Source organism: Podarcis filfolensis (assembly GCF_964270895.1).
Source record: "Podarcis filfolensis genome assembly, chromosome: 7".
NCBI classification, from domain to species: Eukaryota; Metazoa; Chordata; class Lepidosauria; order Squamata; family Lacertidae; genus Podarcis; species Podarcis filfolensis.
In genome coordinates this window covers 63,568,398-63,587,895 of record NC_139603.1, presented here as the reverse complement: position 1 = coordinate 63,587,895, position 19,498 = coordinate 63,568,398, and the positions used below count along the sequence as shown (strand labels likewise).

Here is a 19,498-nt window from a genome sequence, read left to right as displayed (position 1 = left end):
AGTACAGGGAGAGGCTTCCGCTATGGCGTCTGCAGCGCGGCTTTTGAGCCGAGGAGGCTGCGCGGTGAGGACGCGGCTCCTCTGGGGGGCTCCGAAGGCGAGACTCGGCTGGCGGCGCCAAGTCGCTTCGGGGCGAAGAGGAGGAGGAAGCGAGGTGCGGTTGCGCTCCGACGTGCGCTCATCCTTAGCTTTCTCCCCTTTCTCCCCTCCCCCCAATGTCTCCTTTAAAGTGTGTCCTGGGACGGCGGCCTTGCAAAAAAAACCCAAACTGGTCGGTGGAAATCTCGGCTTTAGAGTGAAGGTTTACTCTCTAACACCCCCTCCCCCGCGCCTTATTTCCTCCCTTTCAACTTCCCCCCCCTATATCTTTGAGGGTGGGCTGTGACAACTATAGTTGCGCTCTCCTCGGCTAGGGAAGTCTCTGGGTGCTTTAGTTGAGATTCCTGCATTGCGCGGGGTTGGATTAGCTTGACCCTCTGGGTCCCTTCCAACTCTACAATTCTCCGATTCCAGCAGCAGCGCAAGCTGAGTTTGGTTTCTTCCGGGTAAGAGCACTAGAGACGTATGGAGTTCGTAATGTTCACTTTAATGGTGAAGAAGCTGAAGAACAGGTGTTCACATTAAAACAGTTCTTTTGAATATGAAAAGGATACAGGCAGGTCACAGTATGACAGATTGCCCAGTTAAATCTGTTAAACCTATTGCACCTAGCTGCTAAAATCACAGGTTTGCTTTAAACATACAGTACTCATTTATATTTTGAGTTAACTTATTCATGCTGCTTTTAATTTTCCCTCCTTGCAATACTGTTGTGGAGGTAGCTGGCTGAACTAGAGAGGGAGGGCTTGTTAGCCAACAGGTGGGCAGGAAAAGGAGCCTGTTGCCAGGTAGACAGAAAACTGGGAGAGTTCTGAGAAAGGGCCAACAAGAGTCTCTTAGACACCCAAGTGGTTTAATTTTGGGGGCATCATCCCTCATGTCTCTGTAACCCAGGTAGGCTGTGATAGTGGGGACGCAACAAGCTAGGAGTAAACAAGGACACCAAGTAGCAGCACAATCCAAGATACAAAACCCAACTTCAGATCGTGTTTCTGATTATGATTAATGCCTGGTTGGATTGAGACGTACCAAGAATCATAGTTTTTTGTTTGTTGTTGTTGTCGTTTAGTCGTGTCCGACTCTTCGTGACCCCATGGACCAGAGCACGCCAGGCACTCCTGTCTTCCACTGCCTCCCACAGTTTGGTCAGACTCATGTTTGTAGCTTCGACAACACTGTCCAACCATCTCGTCCTCTGTCGTCCCCTTCTCCTTGTGCCCTCCATCTTTCCCAACATCCGGGTCTTTTCCAGGGAGTCTTCTCTTCTCATGAGGTGGCCAAAGTATTGGAGCCTCAGCTTCACGATCTGTCCTTCCAGTGAGCACTCAGGGCTGATTTCCTTAAGAATGGATACGTTTGATCTTCTTGCAGTCCATGGGACTCTCAAGAGTCTCCTCCAGCACCATAACTCAAAAGCATCAATTCTTCGGCTATCAGCCTTCTTTATGGTCCAGCTCTCACTTCCATACATCACTGTATGAAGCAGAAGTAGATGTCTTTCTGGAACTCTCTAGCTTTCTCCATAATCCAGTGCATGTTTGCAATTTGGTCCCTGGTTCCTCTGCCTCTTCTAAATCCAGCTTTCACTTCTGGGAGTTCTCGGTCCACATACTGCTTAAGCCTGCCTTGTAGAATTTTAAGCATAACCTTGCTAGCGTGTGAAATGAGTGCAATTGTGCGGTAGTTGGAGCATTCTTTGGCACTTACCTTCTTTGGGATTGGGATGTAGACTGATCTTCTCCAATCCTCTGGCCACTGCTGAGTTTTCCAAATTTGCTGGCATATTGAGTGTAGCACCTTAACAGCATCATCTTTTAAAATTTTAAATAGTTCAGCTGGAATATCATCACTTCCACTGGCCTTGTTATTAGCAATGCTTTCTAAGGCCCATTTGACTTCACTCTCCAGGATGTCTGGCTCAAGGTCAGCAACCACACTACCTGGGGTGTACGAGACATCCATTTCTTTCTGGTATAGTTCCTCTGTGTATTCTTGCCACCTCTTCTTGATGTCTTCTGCTTCTGTTAGGTCCTTTCCACTTTTGTCTTTTATTATGGAAATCTTTGTACAAAATGTTCCTTTCATATCTCCAATTTTCTTGAACAGATCTCTGGTTTTTCCCATTCTATTCTTTTCCTCTATTTCTTTGCATTGCTCGTTTAAGAAGGCCTTCTTGTCTCTCCTTGCTATTCTTTGGAAATCTGCATTCAGTTTCCTGTATCTTTCACTATCTCCCTCGCATTTTGCTTGCCTTCTCTCACCTGCTATTTGTAAGGCCTCTTTGGACAGCCACTTTGCTTTCTTGCATTTCCTTTTCATTGGGATGGTTTTAGTTGCTGCCTCTTGTATAATGTTATGAGCCTCCATCCATAGTTCTTCAGGCACTCTGTCCACCAAATCTAAATCCTTAAACCTGTTCCTCACTTCCACTGTGTATTCATAAGGGATTTGGTTTAGATTGTATCTTACCGGCCCAGTGGTTTTTCCTACTTTCTTCAGTTTAAGCTTGAATTTTGCTATAAGAAGCTGATGATCTGAGCCACAGTCAGTTCCAGGTCTTGTTTTTGCTGACTGTATAGAGCTTCTCCATCTTTGGCTGCAGAGAATATAATCAATCTGATTTCGATGCTGCCCATCTGGTGATGACCATGTATAGAGTCGTCTCTTGTGTTGTTGGAAAAGAGTGTTTGTGATGACCAGCTTGTTGTCTTGGCAGAACTCTATTAGCCTTTGCCCTGCTTCGTTTTGAACTCCAAAGCCAAACTTGCCGGTTGTTCCTTTTATCTCTTGACTCCCTACTTTAGCATTCCAATCCCCTATAATGAGAAGAACATCCTTCTTTGGTGTCATTTCTATAAGGTGTTGTAAGTCTTCATAGAATTGGTCAGTTTCAGTTTCTTCAGCACCAGTGGTTGGTGCATAAACTTGGATTACTGTGATGTTAAAAGGTCTGCCTTGTATTCGTATCGAGATCATTCTATCATTTTTGAGATTGCATCCCAGTACAGCTTTTGCCACTCTTTTGTTGACTATGAGGGCCACTCCATTTCTTTTACAGGATTCTTGCCCACAGTAGTAGATGTGATGGTCATCCGAACTGAATTCGCCCATTCCCGTCCATTTTAGTTCACTGATGCCCAGGATGTCAATATTTATTCTTGCCATCTCATTTTTGACCACATCCAACTTACCAAGGTTCATGGTTCTTACATTCCAGGTTCCTATGCAATATTTTTCTTTACAGCACTGGACTTTCCTTTCGCTTCCAGGCATATCCGCAACTGAGCGTCCTTTCGGCTTTGGCCCAGCCGCTTCATCAGCTCTGAATCTACTTGTACTTGTCCTCCGCTCTTCCTCAGTAGCATGTTGGACGCCTTCCGACCTGAGGGGCTCATCTTCTAGCATCATAACTTTTATATGCCTGTTGTCTTTGTCCATGGAGTTTTCTTGGCAGGGATACTGGAGTGGCTTGCCGGTTCTTGCTCCAGATGGATCACGTTTGGTCAAAACTCTCCACTATGACCTGTCCGTCTTGGGTGGCCCTGCACGGCATAGCTCATAGCTTCTCTGAGTTATTCAAGCCCCTTCGCCACGGCAAGGCAGTGATCCACGAAGGGGAGTTTTTTGTTACATCAAGACAAAACCTAAACATGAAATTCTGTTCACACTTCCCTGGGAATGAGCCACAGTGGTACTTACTTCTGAGTGAGCATGCCTAAGATTGCACTGCACATATATCCTTGGGCTCACAGAAGTAGCTTCACAGCCATCTTTTAGTACTGTACTGGATAATAAGCATAATTGAAAGCTTTGTAAAATGAGAGTGCCTTCCGAACTTGCAGGACTTCGTTTGTATGCATACAGCCCAGTCTAACTTGTGTTTACTCGAGTAGATGCGATGTTTCTTTTCAAGTTGCAGTTAAATATGGTTAGGATTGTAGCCTTTGTCTCTCTTTTGTTAGGTGCTGGAACAGTGCACATTTTTCAGAAGAGGAGTTGCATTCTCAGCACTGTCCTACTTGGGTTACGAAGCGTACATACTAATCTCTCACTCTAGTGTGGTTCATGCTGATGTCAAAGGTAAGCTGAGGAATTCAGAGGCCTGGTTTTTACAAAACACTAAAGCAAGTCATTGCTAAATATGAAGGTGTTTCTTTCCGAGTCCTGCGTTTGCTATGCTACCCAGAGCTAAGACCTGTTTGGCTTAATGTTATGTCTGAGCATGAGCTTCTGACTTGCGTCCCCTCCCCCACCAAACCGCAAGTGATAAGCCAAGAAAAAAACATGCCTACAGCTCATGGAACAAGACAAATCACATGGCTTCGAACATGATGCTATACCAGACCATGGGTTAGCTCTGGGTAGTGCAGCAGCAGCCTGGTGTGCAGTGTAGTGAAGTACCAATTTTTACTGTGGGTATACACATGCCTACATGCTCATGTTTAGCCATAGTTTGGCTTAGCATTGCTTGTGCATTGTGATGGACAGTTGTAAAACTAGTTACCAGAGGATCCTTTTTCTAAACTCCTGTCTTGTAATTGTGTTTTCCAAAGCTGTAAGTGAAACATAATGAAAACTATGATCAGTTGATTTAGCAAAATGGAAATTAAGCTATCAGATATTTATGCCACTATGGTTGCAGTGTGCTTTTTGACCCTTTGAAAGCTCTCAGAAACTTAACAGTCCAAAGAAGTCGGGTAATTACAGACTTAAATGAAGTCAGCAAAAGGAGCCTTAGTTAGCAAGATGGTGATGATGATCTGTAAGCTCAGCCAGAAGGTCTTGTTTAGCAGAATTATCTCCACTGCTGTAGTCCTTGCTTTTTTGTATATTTAGATAACAGGATGTTCTGTAATAACAGTGATATAACTTGCAATGCTTTATTTTTTAAAAATGAAAAATCTATGAATATCATCCAGAGACAGACCTGCAGAAGGCTGCTGGCAGCAATTGACTTTCACACCCCTCCTCCTCCTGGCAGCCCCTGAAAAAGCTTAGGGACCTCTTCTCAATGGGTTGGGCTATGTTGCAGGGCATTGAGGGGGAAGGGCAGAGGCACTTTCCATGAGCAGGGAAGGGGTAGGAAAGTCAACTTTTACCTGCCCCCTTCTTCATGTTCTCTGGATCTAACTCAGTGTATATTGTATTTGTCTTTACATACAATTTGCTCCATATTATTGTACATTTATGAATACCGTTTATTTCATTAAACACCATGATATTTAGACATCTGTCATGCTTCCTCTCTGGTACACTTCACTCCCTCTTGATCTTTCATACACTCTATGATGATTATTTTGAATCAGTACTTTTACTGGATCTTTTTGGTTTCATGAACGTATTTGTCATGAACTGTATTTGTATTTGTTTGTTGAATTTTTTCCATAAAAAGGGACAAACAAATGGACTAAATAATAACAATATCTCAGTTGCTTTTGTCCTTGCCAACTCCCCTGGCTTTTGTGCCAGCAAATAATGATTAGCAGGATGCAGAAGTCCTATACTCTTGTGAGCACCCTAAAATGACAATTTCAAAGAAGAAAAACTAGTGTTGCTTAGAAATAAGCCCCAAACAGACAAAACACCCACAGACACACCCAAAACAAACAAAACACTAGTAACACAAGTAGGCACGCTTTGCACGCAGACACACACACACACACACACACACACACACACAGAGATAAAACCCACACAAATAATACAAAACAAGCAGTACAAAAAACTAGGTAGCATTCCAAAAGAACACCCATTCAAAAAAGAGATAGGCAAATTCCCTCTCCCCTCCAAAAAAACCAAGTAAATAAAACAGGCAACTCCCTGTTGATATTCAAATCTTGTTCCTGTCAGTTTGTTACTGGAAAGAAACCAATATTATTTGCATAACATAGTTAGTGTGGCACTTAGTAATAATTATTCACTGTGCAGGAAATAGACATAGTGCTATTTAACTTTAGCTGAATTGTTCTTCTCTTAGAGCTATTTATACATGCAAGATGGAATAGCATAGTCACACTTTTTTCTGTTTTAACCAACCTTAAGTTAATGAAGTCCTAGATCAAGCAGACTACCTATATGGGAGTGGGGAAACCGAAAAGCTATATCAGTTGCTGGAACAATACAAAAACAGGTAAGTGATTGTAGCAGACTCCCTCTGTACTCTGGTCGCACCTGCCACTTTTTATGAGGACAGCCATTTCTGTGGGGCAGAACATAATGGGACAGGGGAGATAATTCTTAAAGGATATACTTGACTGGTCAAATTTAGGGCAGCCATGGATATCATTTTGTTTAAGAATCTACTCATACTCCAACATCCTGTTCTCGCAATAGCCAGTCAGATGTGTATGGATATCTACAAGCAGCACTTTCTCCATTTGTAATTCCTAACAACTGGTATTCAGAGGCATATTGCCTCTGACAGTGGAGGTAGAACACAGCAATCATGGCTAGTAGCCATTGATAGCCTTGTCTTCTGTGAACTTGTCTTAATAATCTCATTAAGCCATCCAAATTGATGACCATCACTGCATCTGGCGGGAGGAAATTCAATTCTCCCACTTCCCCTCCGTAACATGAAATCTCCACTCCCCAACACATGCAGTCTCATCTCCTATATGAAGACAAGAATACCAAGCTAGTGCTATTGTGATAAGACTTAACAGTCAGCATGTCAAAAGTATTCGAAATGCTGCACGAATTCTTAGTTATTCTTCCAACAACTCTGTAATAGAGGGCAAGAACATCCCCATGGCAGGTGGTATTTAGGGCTGGGCTGAGAAAAGTAGTGCTGTATCAAGCCATTCTTTTATCAATTAATGAGAAAATATAGTGCATTAAAATCGCGAAAAGAGAGAGAAAATTTCAGAAAAATAATATTGTGGGATGCAAGGTTTTTGTTGCATTTATCTTACTTTCAAGGTGGCCAAGGTGGTCCTTTCTTTCATTTCTCAAATCATCTTTCAGTTGTTGCTCTCTGCAGTCTTCCTGGGTGTCCACATTTCCTGGGGGGAAAACCACACATCTTCATTTGAACTTTCCTGTAAACCTAGAGGGGGTGCTTATTGTTGCTTTTTGTGCTTACTTTGAAGACTTTTCTTACTGTTAAAAGAATCTGTATGGGGTGTTTATTTTTTATTTATTTAAGGTAGAACTTCACTTAAAGACAAAATCAGCAATTCACAGTGTTTTTATGTGCTTGGTAGCCAGCCTCCCTAATTTCCCATGCTTTTGATTTTAGCTCAGGGCTTTTTCATATCAGGAAGTGTAGGCAGTTGTAGAGGTTGAAGATCAACTGAGAAATGTTTCATGAGAGAGGAAAAACCCACCAAGCGCAACCTCGTAACAATAAGGTAAAAAATCCCCACCAAAACTCTAAAGTGCTGTGAGAAAAAAGGAGAGATATGGAAGCCTCTTTCGCAGCAGATGAAAGCATTTGAGAAAGTATTGCAGTTCTTTTCAGGGAGAAATTTGCTATTATGAAGCTGCTTGTTTTAATAGCTTTTAGAAATGCTCACCAAGTTGTGTGTTAAATTACTTGTGTAAAGTTCATTCTTGTCCTTGGCCTCCAGACTTTGTTTCAGAAAATAAAGAGAGGAAAAAGAAGGTGTTGCTATACAACTTTAATTTACAATTACGTAAAGGTAAAGGGGACCCCTGACCATTAGGTCCAGTTGTGACCGACTCTGGGGTTGCGGCGCTCATCTCGCTTTGCAAAATCATTGAGTACACTAAATACAAAGAACTTTGTGCTCCTTTGAAAAGGATTTGAGAGACACTGCTATGCATAGCGATAGAAATCCCAGGAAAAAGTTATTCTCCTCCTCATTGTGCTTTGTTTTTTTTAATTGGAGAACAGAAATTACATAATAAAGTAACTCTTGGTCTCTTAAGACGTCAAACCCTTTTCTAATAGTTTTAATTGAAAGACTCTACTTCAAGCAGTGTTATCAAAACCTTATTTCGGATCATAGAGTGGAATCCAATGTAGTGGTAAGGAATTGTTCCATCAGCGCAAGAATTTCTGCTAGTGCAACAGAGCATTCTTCCCCTCTCCTCCCCTCCACGTTGCACACGCAAAAATGTTGATGCTGTTGGGACATGTTAGTAGAATACTGCCCATATAGGTTGTCTTCTGCTGCTATTCATGGTCCAAAACTATATGAGCAGTTTGATTGATGTACAGCAGTACATCAGTGGCCTGGTACACATGACACACTAAGCCAAATCTTGTCTTAACAAGACCATGCACACATGTGGGCTCCTGGAGAGAAGCTAGCAGCCACTTCGTTTGTCCTTGATCCTTTTTGCTAAGCCAGGATTTGGCCTTGCAAGTCATCCAAACTGAGGCTCATAGTTCAGCCCTTTCCTCACTAACCATGAGCTGCAGTCCAGGTTTGTTTTTGGCTGCAGCTTGCTCCTAGTGAGAGCTAAACTATAGCAGCATGGCAAAAAGGACCAGGGAAGAGCAAAGCAGCTGGGTGCTCCTTTCTAGGAACTTGTAGATTTTCAGCCTTTCTAAGCCAACACTAGGCTTATTGTGCCATGCAGACTATCTACATATTGCTGCTTTTGGTAACCATGGGTCACTCAAATGGCAGTTTACAAACCGAGTCTAACTGTGGTTGCATACGGAACTAAATGTGCTTAGTGTCATTATTGGTGGAGAAAATTATTAATTGCACCTTGGCCAGCTCTGAAAGTAAAAGTGGTGGTTCAGGGCTGGGTAATTTGCACATGAGGGGAAATAGCTTATGAGCCCACAGCATCCCTGATCTAACTATAGTTATGTTTCCTCGTTGGTTATTAACTCTGGCCTGGTAATGATCAGTGCATCCTGTTGTGTTTCCTTATAACTAGTGAGAATGCACAGCTGTTGTGGCGCCTGGCACGAGCATCACGGGACGTGGCTCAGCTTAGTCAAACTTCGGCAGAGAAAAAGAAACAGCTGATCTATGAGGCCCTTGATTACGCCACAAAAGCACTTGAGAAAGAGAAATCGTGTTTCAGCGTGCACAAGGTAAGTGTGGCTCGCTCCATTTACTGGGCTCCAAGACTAAAGCGAGGGTGTGGCAGTGTAGATCCTGCAAAGGCAACCCCTGACCGGAAGTGGATCCACTCAGGATCAAATGCAATAGCTATTACTGTAGACAGATAGACTCCAAGAAAACATAGATAAGAACTGGAAATAGGGCAGCTCTGGAGAGGCAGTTGTTTTTCTCACAAAGGCCAGGCAGAGACTGAGAGGCTTGTGTGTGTTTTCTTGTTGTTTTTGCTGAAACAGACAATTTGATTGTTCTTGGTCATCATCTGGGCTACAGGAGACATCTGGTGGCTCTTCCTCTTTAGTAGACCCCTCTTTCTGAATGGACCTCTGGTTCTTCGGTTTGTTTTCAGCTAGACGAGTGCTCCTTTGCCAGTTCAGTGTCTCCCATAGGGGGTCTCTCTCTCTCTCTCTCTCTCTCTCTCTCTCTGTGTGTGTGTGTGTGTGTGTGTCTCTGTGTGTGTGTAAGTCTGGATCTAGAGTTATGTGGTGGGGTGAATTGGCTGCTTAACGGCTCTTCAGGTATATTGAGGTTTTCTCCAAGGTCCCAGTCCTCCCCAGATGAGATCCCTCTCACTTGTTCCTTGATAGTAAAAAGACAGAACAATTTAATAAGCATTTGCTCCCAGCCATATAGTAATAGTAAGGGGAATGGTTACAATTTCTGTAGATTTTTCAAAATAAATAAAATTATAAGTGATGGAAATGGGCCTATTTCGGTTAATTTGACCTTTGTTAGGATTAAATGTCTAGAAACCCAACAGCAGTAACAGTGGGAAAACTCATCCTCTTGAAAATAACTGTGACTGGTGATTTAAATCATGGCAGAATTATTGAACTAAATCTTTTCAAATATTATTTAAAAAACTGATAGAGAATTTGTATTTCCTAACTTGCAGAATAATAGCAACTGCGTATTTTCTGTTAAAAATCACTAAAATCTCAGTACTCCTCAGTTCAATTATGTACCTCTTCTTTATATTTAGTGGTATGCAATCTGCCTCAGTGATGTGGGAGATTATGAAGGAATAAAGAAAAAAATTACCAATGCTTTTGTTATCAAAGAACACTTCCAGGTATATAAAATTAAGTTTCCTGTCTTGTGTCTGTTTGCTCAGTGTTTGGCATATAGATAGACAGATAGTAGCACAAGCTTCCAACTATTTATCAGAAATGTTTCCAGGCTTAAACACAGCACAAAGGAGAGATTGTTATTTGCTCTAACACAGGGAACTAGTTCGACACATTTTACAAAAGTGAATTTAAGGACCAGGCATACAAGCCATCTTAAACTTTCATGTGGTCTCAGTATAAACAGAGACCTTTAAAGCTTAAATAAATGTGTGAGAAAGAGATTGAGCATCTGGAATGCTCTTTTGAGAAGGATGTGAATGTGTTTGAGGCCATATATTCCTCAGGATTACTACAGCAAATGGACTTAAATTTAAGCTTTAAATGTGAATAGTGCCCCTTTAAAGAGCAGTGTTTGGTAGAGGAATAATAATAGGCCTAACTCAAAGCAGTCTTAATAATATATGTATTTAATAATTGATCTACCGCAAAGGTGTAATAGGCTAAATATTATTGAACAAATAAGATATTTCCTTTCAACAGAATGCAGTGTTTTCTTCAGACAGGCAAAAGGTTCAGGAATATCATCTAGGCATTGCTGCAGGTTGGAAGGGTGATTGTGGGAGCAATAGAGGCTATGGGGTAGTGTTAAAAAAATACCTGACAGGCTTTCATTTGTTGCCTTTCCTTGACAGAAAGCGATAGAACTGAATCCAAAGGACGCTACATCACTTCATCTTATGGGCATTTGGTAAGATTTTTAAGCAAAATCATACTTGTGCCACCGCCGTTAATGAAATACAAATTGTTTGGACAGAAACTTTGCAAATTCCACCTGATTCTCTTGGCACTGGCTTATAAGCAGCATTATAAGACGCCCTATTACAAGGAACCAAGTTTGTATTGGCAACCGTGCCGATATAGACAAGTTTGCAATAAGGCATTGCAAAGCATTATTAGTATTCTAGATGGAAACAGAAGTCTATTTCCACCCATCATTACCATTTACGCCCCTGTGGAATTCTGTAGCTAGATAGTTTAGAATGAAAATAGAATGCTTAATAATGTATTCAAAATAATACACAGATAAATGCTATGGGAAAATTAACAGCAACCGAAACATTTTCCAAGATGTTTTGGGCACCATTTCAAACACAGCTCAGTTTCCACTTTCAAAAGAGCAACATTCCCATTTTGGAGTCTCAGGAAACGTGCTGTGTTCTGCTTCTTACATTGATTGCTTTGATTTTTTTGGTCAGACTGCATACAAAACTGTTTTTCCCCACTCACATTTTTTTTTTGCCGCACTTCCTAATCCTATTGAGAGACCTAAATTGCTTTTGGCGATTTCCCAAGTTCCTGGTCATCCTCTTAGGAGAATTACCTCCTTCCTGCTCTGCTTAATGGTTAGAAGTGGCTCAATATTTCTGTTCATTAGCATAAGAAATTGAAAACTCATTAGCGTACACTTCCCTGTTAGGCCCTCAACAAACCCTGCCTATTGCTGCCCTGAAAGACATTAATATGGCCATGTGGCCATTTTGATCAAATCCTTGAAAGGGGGGCAAGACTGGGAGCTTTTGTCTCTATTCTTTTTTCTTCTGATGCTTGCTGAGAAGGCATGAGTGTCCAGAAACATTTTGAAGACCAAGAATTACAGGCATCCCCCCCCCCCCCAGTTAGGTGCATTCAGATCACTTGCGACCGCACATGCGTGTGGCGCCAGAAACCCAGAAATGGGAGAGACCTGAAGAGCCTCAACAAAGCCCCTCTGTGCCTTCAGCTTGTGAGGAGACCCTCCTTGTGGCCTGGAAAGGATGCCTGCAGCACATGATGGAGATACCTGCCTGACTCTCCTGGACTTCTTTGCCTTTAATTGAAAAATAGGCACATGAGTTGTTTAATCTGGAGGTGTTTTACTGAACTGTTTTCCTGCTCTAAATATCCCCCTGAAGCAGTTGTTAGCCCTATGAGGAGAGATGCCTGTGTCCTTCTTTTTATTTTGGGGGTTTGAGAAAGAATTTCCGCTTAAGTCAGGCTGATTACTGACACTGGACTTTAAAATTTCACTTGTAGAATAGGTGAGGTAGCATTCATTTGTCTGAGTTGGTTGCAGCTGACTGCTATGTTCTTTCTGTTTTTGCGGCACTTGGTGTGCTACACTGAATTAATCTGTTTGGGATGCAACCTTGGAGGGTTAGCCTAGTAGTGTTTGGCCTCATGTGATTTCAGGTAGACCATAATATGGGCTTTGCGTTGAAGCCAGAGGTGATTGCTCAGACATGGAGAACTCTCATTGCTTTTGAAAATACTATCGTTTGTGTTCTTTTGTTGTTGTTGTTGTTTAGTCGTTTAGTCGTGTCCGACTCTTCGTGACCCCATGGACCAGAGCACGCCAGGCACCCCTGTCCTCCACTGCCTCCCGCAGCCTGGCCAAACCCATGCCGGCAACCTCGAAAACACTATCCAACCATCTCGTCCTCTGTCGCCCCCTTCTCCTTGTGCCCTCCATCTTTCCCAACATCAGGGTCTTCTCCAGGGAGTCTTCTCTTCTCATGAGGTGGCCAAAGTATTGGAGCCTCAGCTTCACGATCTGTCCTTCCAGTGAGCACTCAGGGCTGATTTCCTTAAGAATGGATACGTTTGATCTTCTTGCAGTCCATGGGACTCTCAAGAGTCTCCTCCAGCACCATAATTCAAAAGCATCAATTCTTCGGCGATCAGCCTTCTTTATGGTCCAGCTCTCACTTCCATATATCACTACTGGGAAAACCATAGCTTTAACTATACGAACCTTTGTTGGCAAGGTGATGTCTCTGTGTTCTACTGTCATATAAAAGTATAGTTTCGGTAATGTATAAATCTGATAGAAACTGAACATCATGTGTGTGCTAATGAGCAACGGATTGCTCTATGGAAAACTACCTTTAAAATTGGTGTTGTCTAAAATGAGGGGAACCTCATTAAAGCTTCTTCATAGATGGTATCTTACACCTTTGTCCTGCATGACTAATAATGTCTTATTCAAAGGTCTTATTTTATGGCAGAGTTGTAGTCAAATTTTGAACTATTGGTCATTTGAGCTTATGGAATGATTTACTGAAGTGAACCAATACAGACATTTGAGATAATTTATAACTTTTATTATTGTAGGATATTGAGACAACCAATGTGTTGTGATGTTCTTTGTTGGTTATATAGTTCCGTTGACCTAAAAGTGAATGAAAACATTCTCCAAACATGCATACAAAATGTCAAGGTGTAAACTATACAACGTCCTTTTGCATTTCTTGTAGGTGTTATACGTTTGCTGACATGCCATGGTATCAGAGCAAAATAGCTGCAGCTTTATTCTCAACGCCACCCAGCTCCACCTATGAAGAGGTATGGTACCCCAACAGGCTATGCATGGATTTTTCTTGGTTACTGTATTATAATTAAAGCATAGAATGAAAAGGGCGTGGAAGGTTGCACTCATCTAAACTGTAAACATGAGCAAACTGACAGAACCTGAGATTTTGAAAAATAAATGTAGCTATATTCATGACAGCTGTTTAACAAAACAAATTGGGAGGGTGGGGCAGGGCATCTGCTGTCCTCCATGTGTTGTTGAACTACAGTTCTCTTCACCCCTGACAGCTGGCTATGCTGGCTGGGGCCAGTCGGAACGAGAGTCCAGCATCACGCGGAGGCCACAGGTTCCTCACATTTGGTTAAAACTGTACTTCGTAAATAAATATATTCTTCTAAAAATGTATAATGCGGGGGACACTTGAAGCGCACACCCATGGATTCGTAAACATAGCAATTACCTTGCACAGTGGACGATTCCCTGGAATATTTTAGCCCACTGCTGGAGGGATTTTGATTATTTCAGGTTATTTTTCGGACATCCTCTAACTTTAATACCAATATTTTGCAGGCTTTACATTACTTCCAGAAGGCTGAAGATGGTACGTTACGTAGCACTGTGGAATACGTGGTGTCCTTTGTGCATGGACTGTTAAAATTGAAAACCAAAGCACAAGTAGAACCTTGTCAGGAAGAAGTGTGAAAGGATCTACTATTCATAATTAACCTCAGAAATATTTGAGACATTAAACCTGTATAGAGGTCTTCATTTTACCTTCTCTAGAAGCTGAAACAAGGATCTAGGTTATATGTGTTCTCTTCACTTTTCCCACATCATAGGATCCCATCAGTTCTCAAATGGAAAACTTGGGGTAGGTTTTCCTAGCCATTGCCAAATGGTGCAGGAAACAAGATAACATGTACTATTTCACAGCAATAAACATGCAAACATCCTACACGAATTACTTGGATCAGCCCCATATCCAAGACTCATTTGCAAAAGCCTGCTAAAAATATTATGGCCTCTCCTTTAACTCTGTGTTAAAACATCTCTGTAAAGTGCCATACATCTTTTTCTGTAAGTAGATACACCGCTTGTACAGGGAGGAAACACAAACATAACTTTCTTTAATCTTTAATTCCTTATGGAAGGAGGTAGGGATCTGTGGACCCTCCAGACCTGCCTGTTTGGCCTAATAAGCCAGTTTCAGAAAGCCACTCCAATCTGCCGAACACCTGGTGTCAAAAGAACTACTGGGAGCTTTAAGCTCCTGGTTGTTTCTTTGATTGAGTGAGGCACACTTCCATTTGCCCATCAGCTGTTGGGTTGTGGGATCATACCTTACTCAAGTCTTCCAAATGACTCCCCTCCCCCACCACATTGGGGTAAGTGGGAGTATGGAAATGTGGGAGGGGTGTCCGAAAGCCCCATGAATGGATGTTTACAAAGGGCTGCATTGCCTGATGTCACTATGATGTCAGGTGATGGACAGATAGGAGGCCCTGTCCCTTTCTCAACTTTGACCCCCTCCCATACACCCTAAATCTGTTCTGGGTGTTCCCCAACCCTCCAGAACATATTTGGGGGAAGTTCCATTGATCAAGTGAAAAACCTTGTGCCCACAGGGCTGTTGCGTAGTACTGCATTGAATACAAGTCAGTAATTATTACTTTTGGTTTTGAGAGAAAGTAGAAATTGACTATTTCTGGCGTAAAGCAGGAAGAAAGTGTTTCCTTTCCCAGAATAATAGAATCATAGAATTTTGGAGTTGGAAGTTGACCCCGGGGATCATCTGGTCCAACCATGTGCAAAATTTCTTAGTACATTTTGGTTAACAGGTGCAGCTTATATGCAATAGGCAGCAAAGCAAAAACCTTACTGGTCATGTTAGTGTTGCCTGAAGTGCATACGCAGAAATCACTGTGGAGTTCTCAAATATGTTATTGACTATGATATTATATAGTAAAAATCTTTCTGTTGTCACTTTTGTGCAGTTGAGCCAAATTTCTATAGTAAGAACTTGCTCTTCTTGGGAAAGACATACATGAAGTTGAACAACAGAAAAATGGCCCTTTTGTGGTTATCAAAGGCAAAAGAACGGCTGTCACACACAGAGGAGGATAAGCAGGTAAGCATTGTGGCCATTGTCACTATTGGCTAAAGAAACTCCTTGTATTAACTATTTTTGCAGAGTGAGTTACAGCATACTCTGAACCTCCTCCTATTATATATACCCAAAGGGCAGTATATTCAGAATGTGCTTGGAAATAAGTGTTCAAAATGAAAAAGCTATATAAACATGTCATCAAATTGTTTGCCTTTTAGTGTGCTAACAATCCATCAGAGTATATATGGGGAGTATTAGCAGTGTTTTTAAACCGACCTAATGTTCATATAGTTTTAAGTAAATTTCCAAGTGTTCCTGCCAAGAAGCTGAATTTAAAACTATGAGGATGAAATTTCATTTTTCATGGGAGGGAGCTTGAATTGATTAGAAAGCCATAAATCTTACAGTCTAGTTATGATTCTTATCACAGTGGTATATAGTCATTCCTCCCTGGAGCTCAGAAGAGAACAGATTAAGATTTCTTCCATTTCTTCCAATTCTGTGAGGTTACACTAAGAAATGTTTACTGACCTAGGTTGCTCTGTTTCATAGAGAAGTGGAGATTTAAACCCAGGTTTTCCTCAGCCAGTGCAGTCTACTTTACCTCAGTGGTTCCCTTACAAATTAAGGCAGGACCTTCTGTTCAGAGAAATAAAGATGACAGTTGCTCAACTACTCTGGCTCTTCAATCCAGTGCCCTTGATGAGTAATAGTGATTGGAGGAAAGTGGGCAGATCTAATGTATTTTGCATAAGCTTACTAAGCCAAAATGGGTAGCTCCCCAAAAAAGAAAAGAACAATAGCATTGCAGAGGGGACAGATTCACAGGCTAAGTGAAGGCAACTGTGTCATCTGGAGCTCTCACTAATCACTAATGTAGCTGTTAGTATTTTTTGCACTCAATTTCCACTTACACACAAAATGCAGGTCTTCACTTGTAGGGCTTCAGCAAGATGTATTTGGCATTCATTTGCTCAATTATAAAAATAAAAGTCAGAGCCAAGAACTGCAGAATTCCAACTAATGTAAAACGTTAGGCTCTAAAGGAAGGGATGGAGTCCCTTTTTCGAGCTGAGGCCTGCATTACACCAGTGGAAAGCTGGACAGGCAGATTTCACAATCAAGGCCATGTAAAAAATATTTGTCATAGAGAGGGTTGCATATATTTAATTCTTAGTAACTCCTCTTAGATGTTATCTTCCATTTTCTCCAGAGACTTTGTGAAAAAAGATGTCTGCAGCATGGTGGGGGGAAATTTTTTATCTTTACAAAAGGTAGAAAGATCCCTGTTTCAGCAGAATCCAATAATGCCTGTGCACAACTGAATGACAAAGTGCCCCTTCAAAGCCTCCAGCTTCAAAATGCAACAGCACCCCATGAATTGCATGAGTGCAGTTGGAAAATGCATTGGCAATCTTTTCAGTATACCTCTGCTGAGACATTTCCCCCTCTTTTGATGTCCTCACTGAGAAAGGTGATTTAATCACACACTTGCCCCACAACTCCCTTTTCCTGCTTTGCTGCTTCCCAGAGGGCAGATGAAATCCATCCCTAACCAAGAGAGTATTGTGGGTATGGCTGCATCTTGGTGGGAAGACACTATTGAACTTTTCATCTTTTTTCATTTCAGGTACATAAAGAAGCTGTGGAATTGCTAAATTCTCTGTGACAAGATCATTGAAATTTTGTGTGTTGCTATGATCTACTTACTGGGCTGGGGCAACCCTGTCAGATGGGTGGGGTACAAATTATTATTATTATTTACTAATCAAACACATAAAACAGGCCTAGTGCTATGGAAATGGCCACATCTTTAACTAGAGGAAATTCTATAATGTCTTGACTATTGTGTGAAATATATATTGCGAGAGATGGAGGGGATATGTATAAAATATGCTGTTCCAATCCAAAGCAGTTATAAAATTTTCTTACAGGCATTGTTTATCTTTTGCTTCTAAATCCGTTCTTCACTTGCTGGAGCTGAACTCTCACTAGCTAGTATCTTGGGAAAAGAACAGCCTAATTATCATTATGTTTTTCAGAGCCCCAACACCAGCTTAAAAAAATCCTAATAGAAGGAATAATGTTGGGCCTGTCCGTCTTTTAAGACCCATGGACATATTGTGGCTTTTGAGTGAGTACCATGGATGCCCCCCAATCACTTCTATCCCTCACTACCCTGGAAAGAGACATGTTTTCCAATGGATATGGGTATCAGAGCCAGTAAAATTAACTTGAGCCTTTAATAGCACACAGAACTGAAGGAGGAAGTGCAGAAGAATGTCATGCTTCTACCTTCTTCCTGCTGCTCTTTCTACTTCTCGAAGGGGGAAAAAGGAAACCACCCTCATCACCAAGGGTGCAAGATGGACAGAGGCTTCATGAGTGCTGGGGAAGACCTCAAGGGTGAAACTGCACCCATGGGTCCAACACTAGGAACTCCTGGAGTGATGTATGTGGAATACATGCCCATGGCAATTTCTAAGGGTATTTGTTTACCCTTGGGGAGTAAGTAGGGAACCTCTTTGGGGTTCATTTTGATAGACTCCAGGACACTTGTTGAACCTTTTGGTGTTTGGCAGAATGAGCTTACTGCTTCCTTGTTGTCAGAAGAGGAGGTACCTTAATCAAGAGAATGAGGGAAGCAGGCAGAGATAACACCAGATCCCGCTCCAGTTGGATTTCTCCCTTCCCCTTCACCAACTTCACTTTTTATCAGTTATTTTAGTATTAAATTGTAAAACACCATAGGTGCCTTGGCAGGAAGGCATTGTATCAATGCAGTAAATAAACTGGTTCCCTAAAAGTGTGATCTGTGTATTCCTGGTGTGGCTTCCTATATAAGAAAGACCTCTTGCCTTACCTCTTTCAGAGCCTTTCAACAGGCTCTAAAGATGCAGCAAATGCTTAAGGAACATTTGCCATTAAACACAGTATGGGGCACCTTATTGTCCCTTCTCTTTTCAGTTTTTTTTGGGGGGTCTGTTTCTCTCCCTTGAAGACAGAAATCACCATGGGCAAGTTAGCCATCTAGAGAACTCTGGTAGTGGGGTGGTGTAGAAATACCACAACTAAAGCAAGCCAGCCTGTTGTACAATTGATCCCTATTTACAAAATTGTCTGGTGGCTGCTGACAGTTAAAACATCCAGATTAAATGCTGAAATCTGCCTGGGATATACTGATTCCCCTTGCAGACTTGAAAGCATGAAATTCGAGCTGCCCAAAGCAAGGTGCTGGCTGCAAACAGGGTCCATTGAAACTAACATAGCTCCCTCCTTACTGTAACTTTTGGACCTTGAAAAGCCTGTAACTGGCTAACCCAACAGTTGCAAGCAAAAGGGGAGGAGCAGGTAAAGGAGGATGTGATCAACGTTTGTAGCAATAGCAGCTGATTACTAAACTCCCCATTCCACTTGCCAAACAATTGGGAGAAACCCATGTGTCTGGTGGGAAACAACTCTATAAAGTTTGGAGTACTGTAACTTCCTTCACTGACAAGCAGGAAAGGCCCTTTGCAGGGCGAAGCAAGTCACTGCCAGCAGCGGGCAGCTGGCTGACAAGACCTGCAGGTATGGGCCTGTCTCTCTTCTCTTGCCCCACCCTGTTGCTCCATCACTTCTCCCTTTGTCATCTTGCTGCTCATGTCTGTGTGGGGAGGAGGGTGACCAGTTAGTGGTGGTGGCCTGGTGCCAGCACATTATCCATCCCAGGGCAATGTGGTCCCTTGTCAGGTCATGGGTCACCCCCTGCTGCTGGCCATGCTTTTGACTCATAGGTTGGGAACACTGAGCCAAAGGACTAAGGTCTCTGGGTTTCAGTGCATCT

At 42.1% G+C, this 19,498-nt stretch overlaps 1 protein-coding gene across 1 annotated transcript; it reads left to right on the top strand.

Moving 5' to 3' along the window:
* Positions 1-22: 22 nt before the first annotated feature.
* On the top strand, positions 23-18,481 carry RMDN1 (regulator of microtubule dynamics 1; the record flags this gene model as incomplete). Its single annotated transcript, XM_083623413.1, has 10 exons — positions 23-154; positions 4,062-4,179; positions 6,142-6,229; positions 8,959-9,118; positions 10,129-10,218; positions 10,909-10,964; positions 13,510-13,597; positions 14,136-14,166; positions 15,560-15,693; positions 17,303-18,481. 10 exons carry the CDS (start codon positions 23-25, stop codon positions 17,339-17,341), a joined length of 936 nt encoding a protein of 311 aa, XP_083479539.1. The 3' UTR covers positions 17,342-18,481.
* Positions 18,482-19,498: the final 1,017 nt, after the last annotated feature.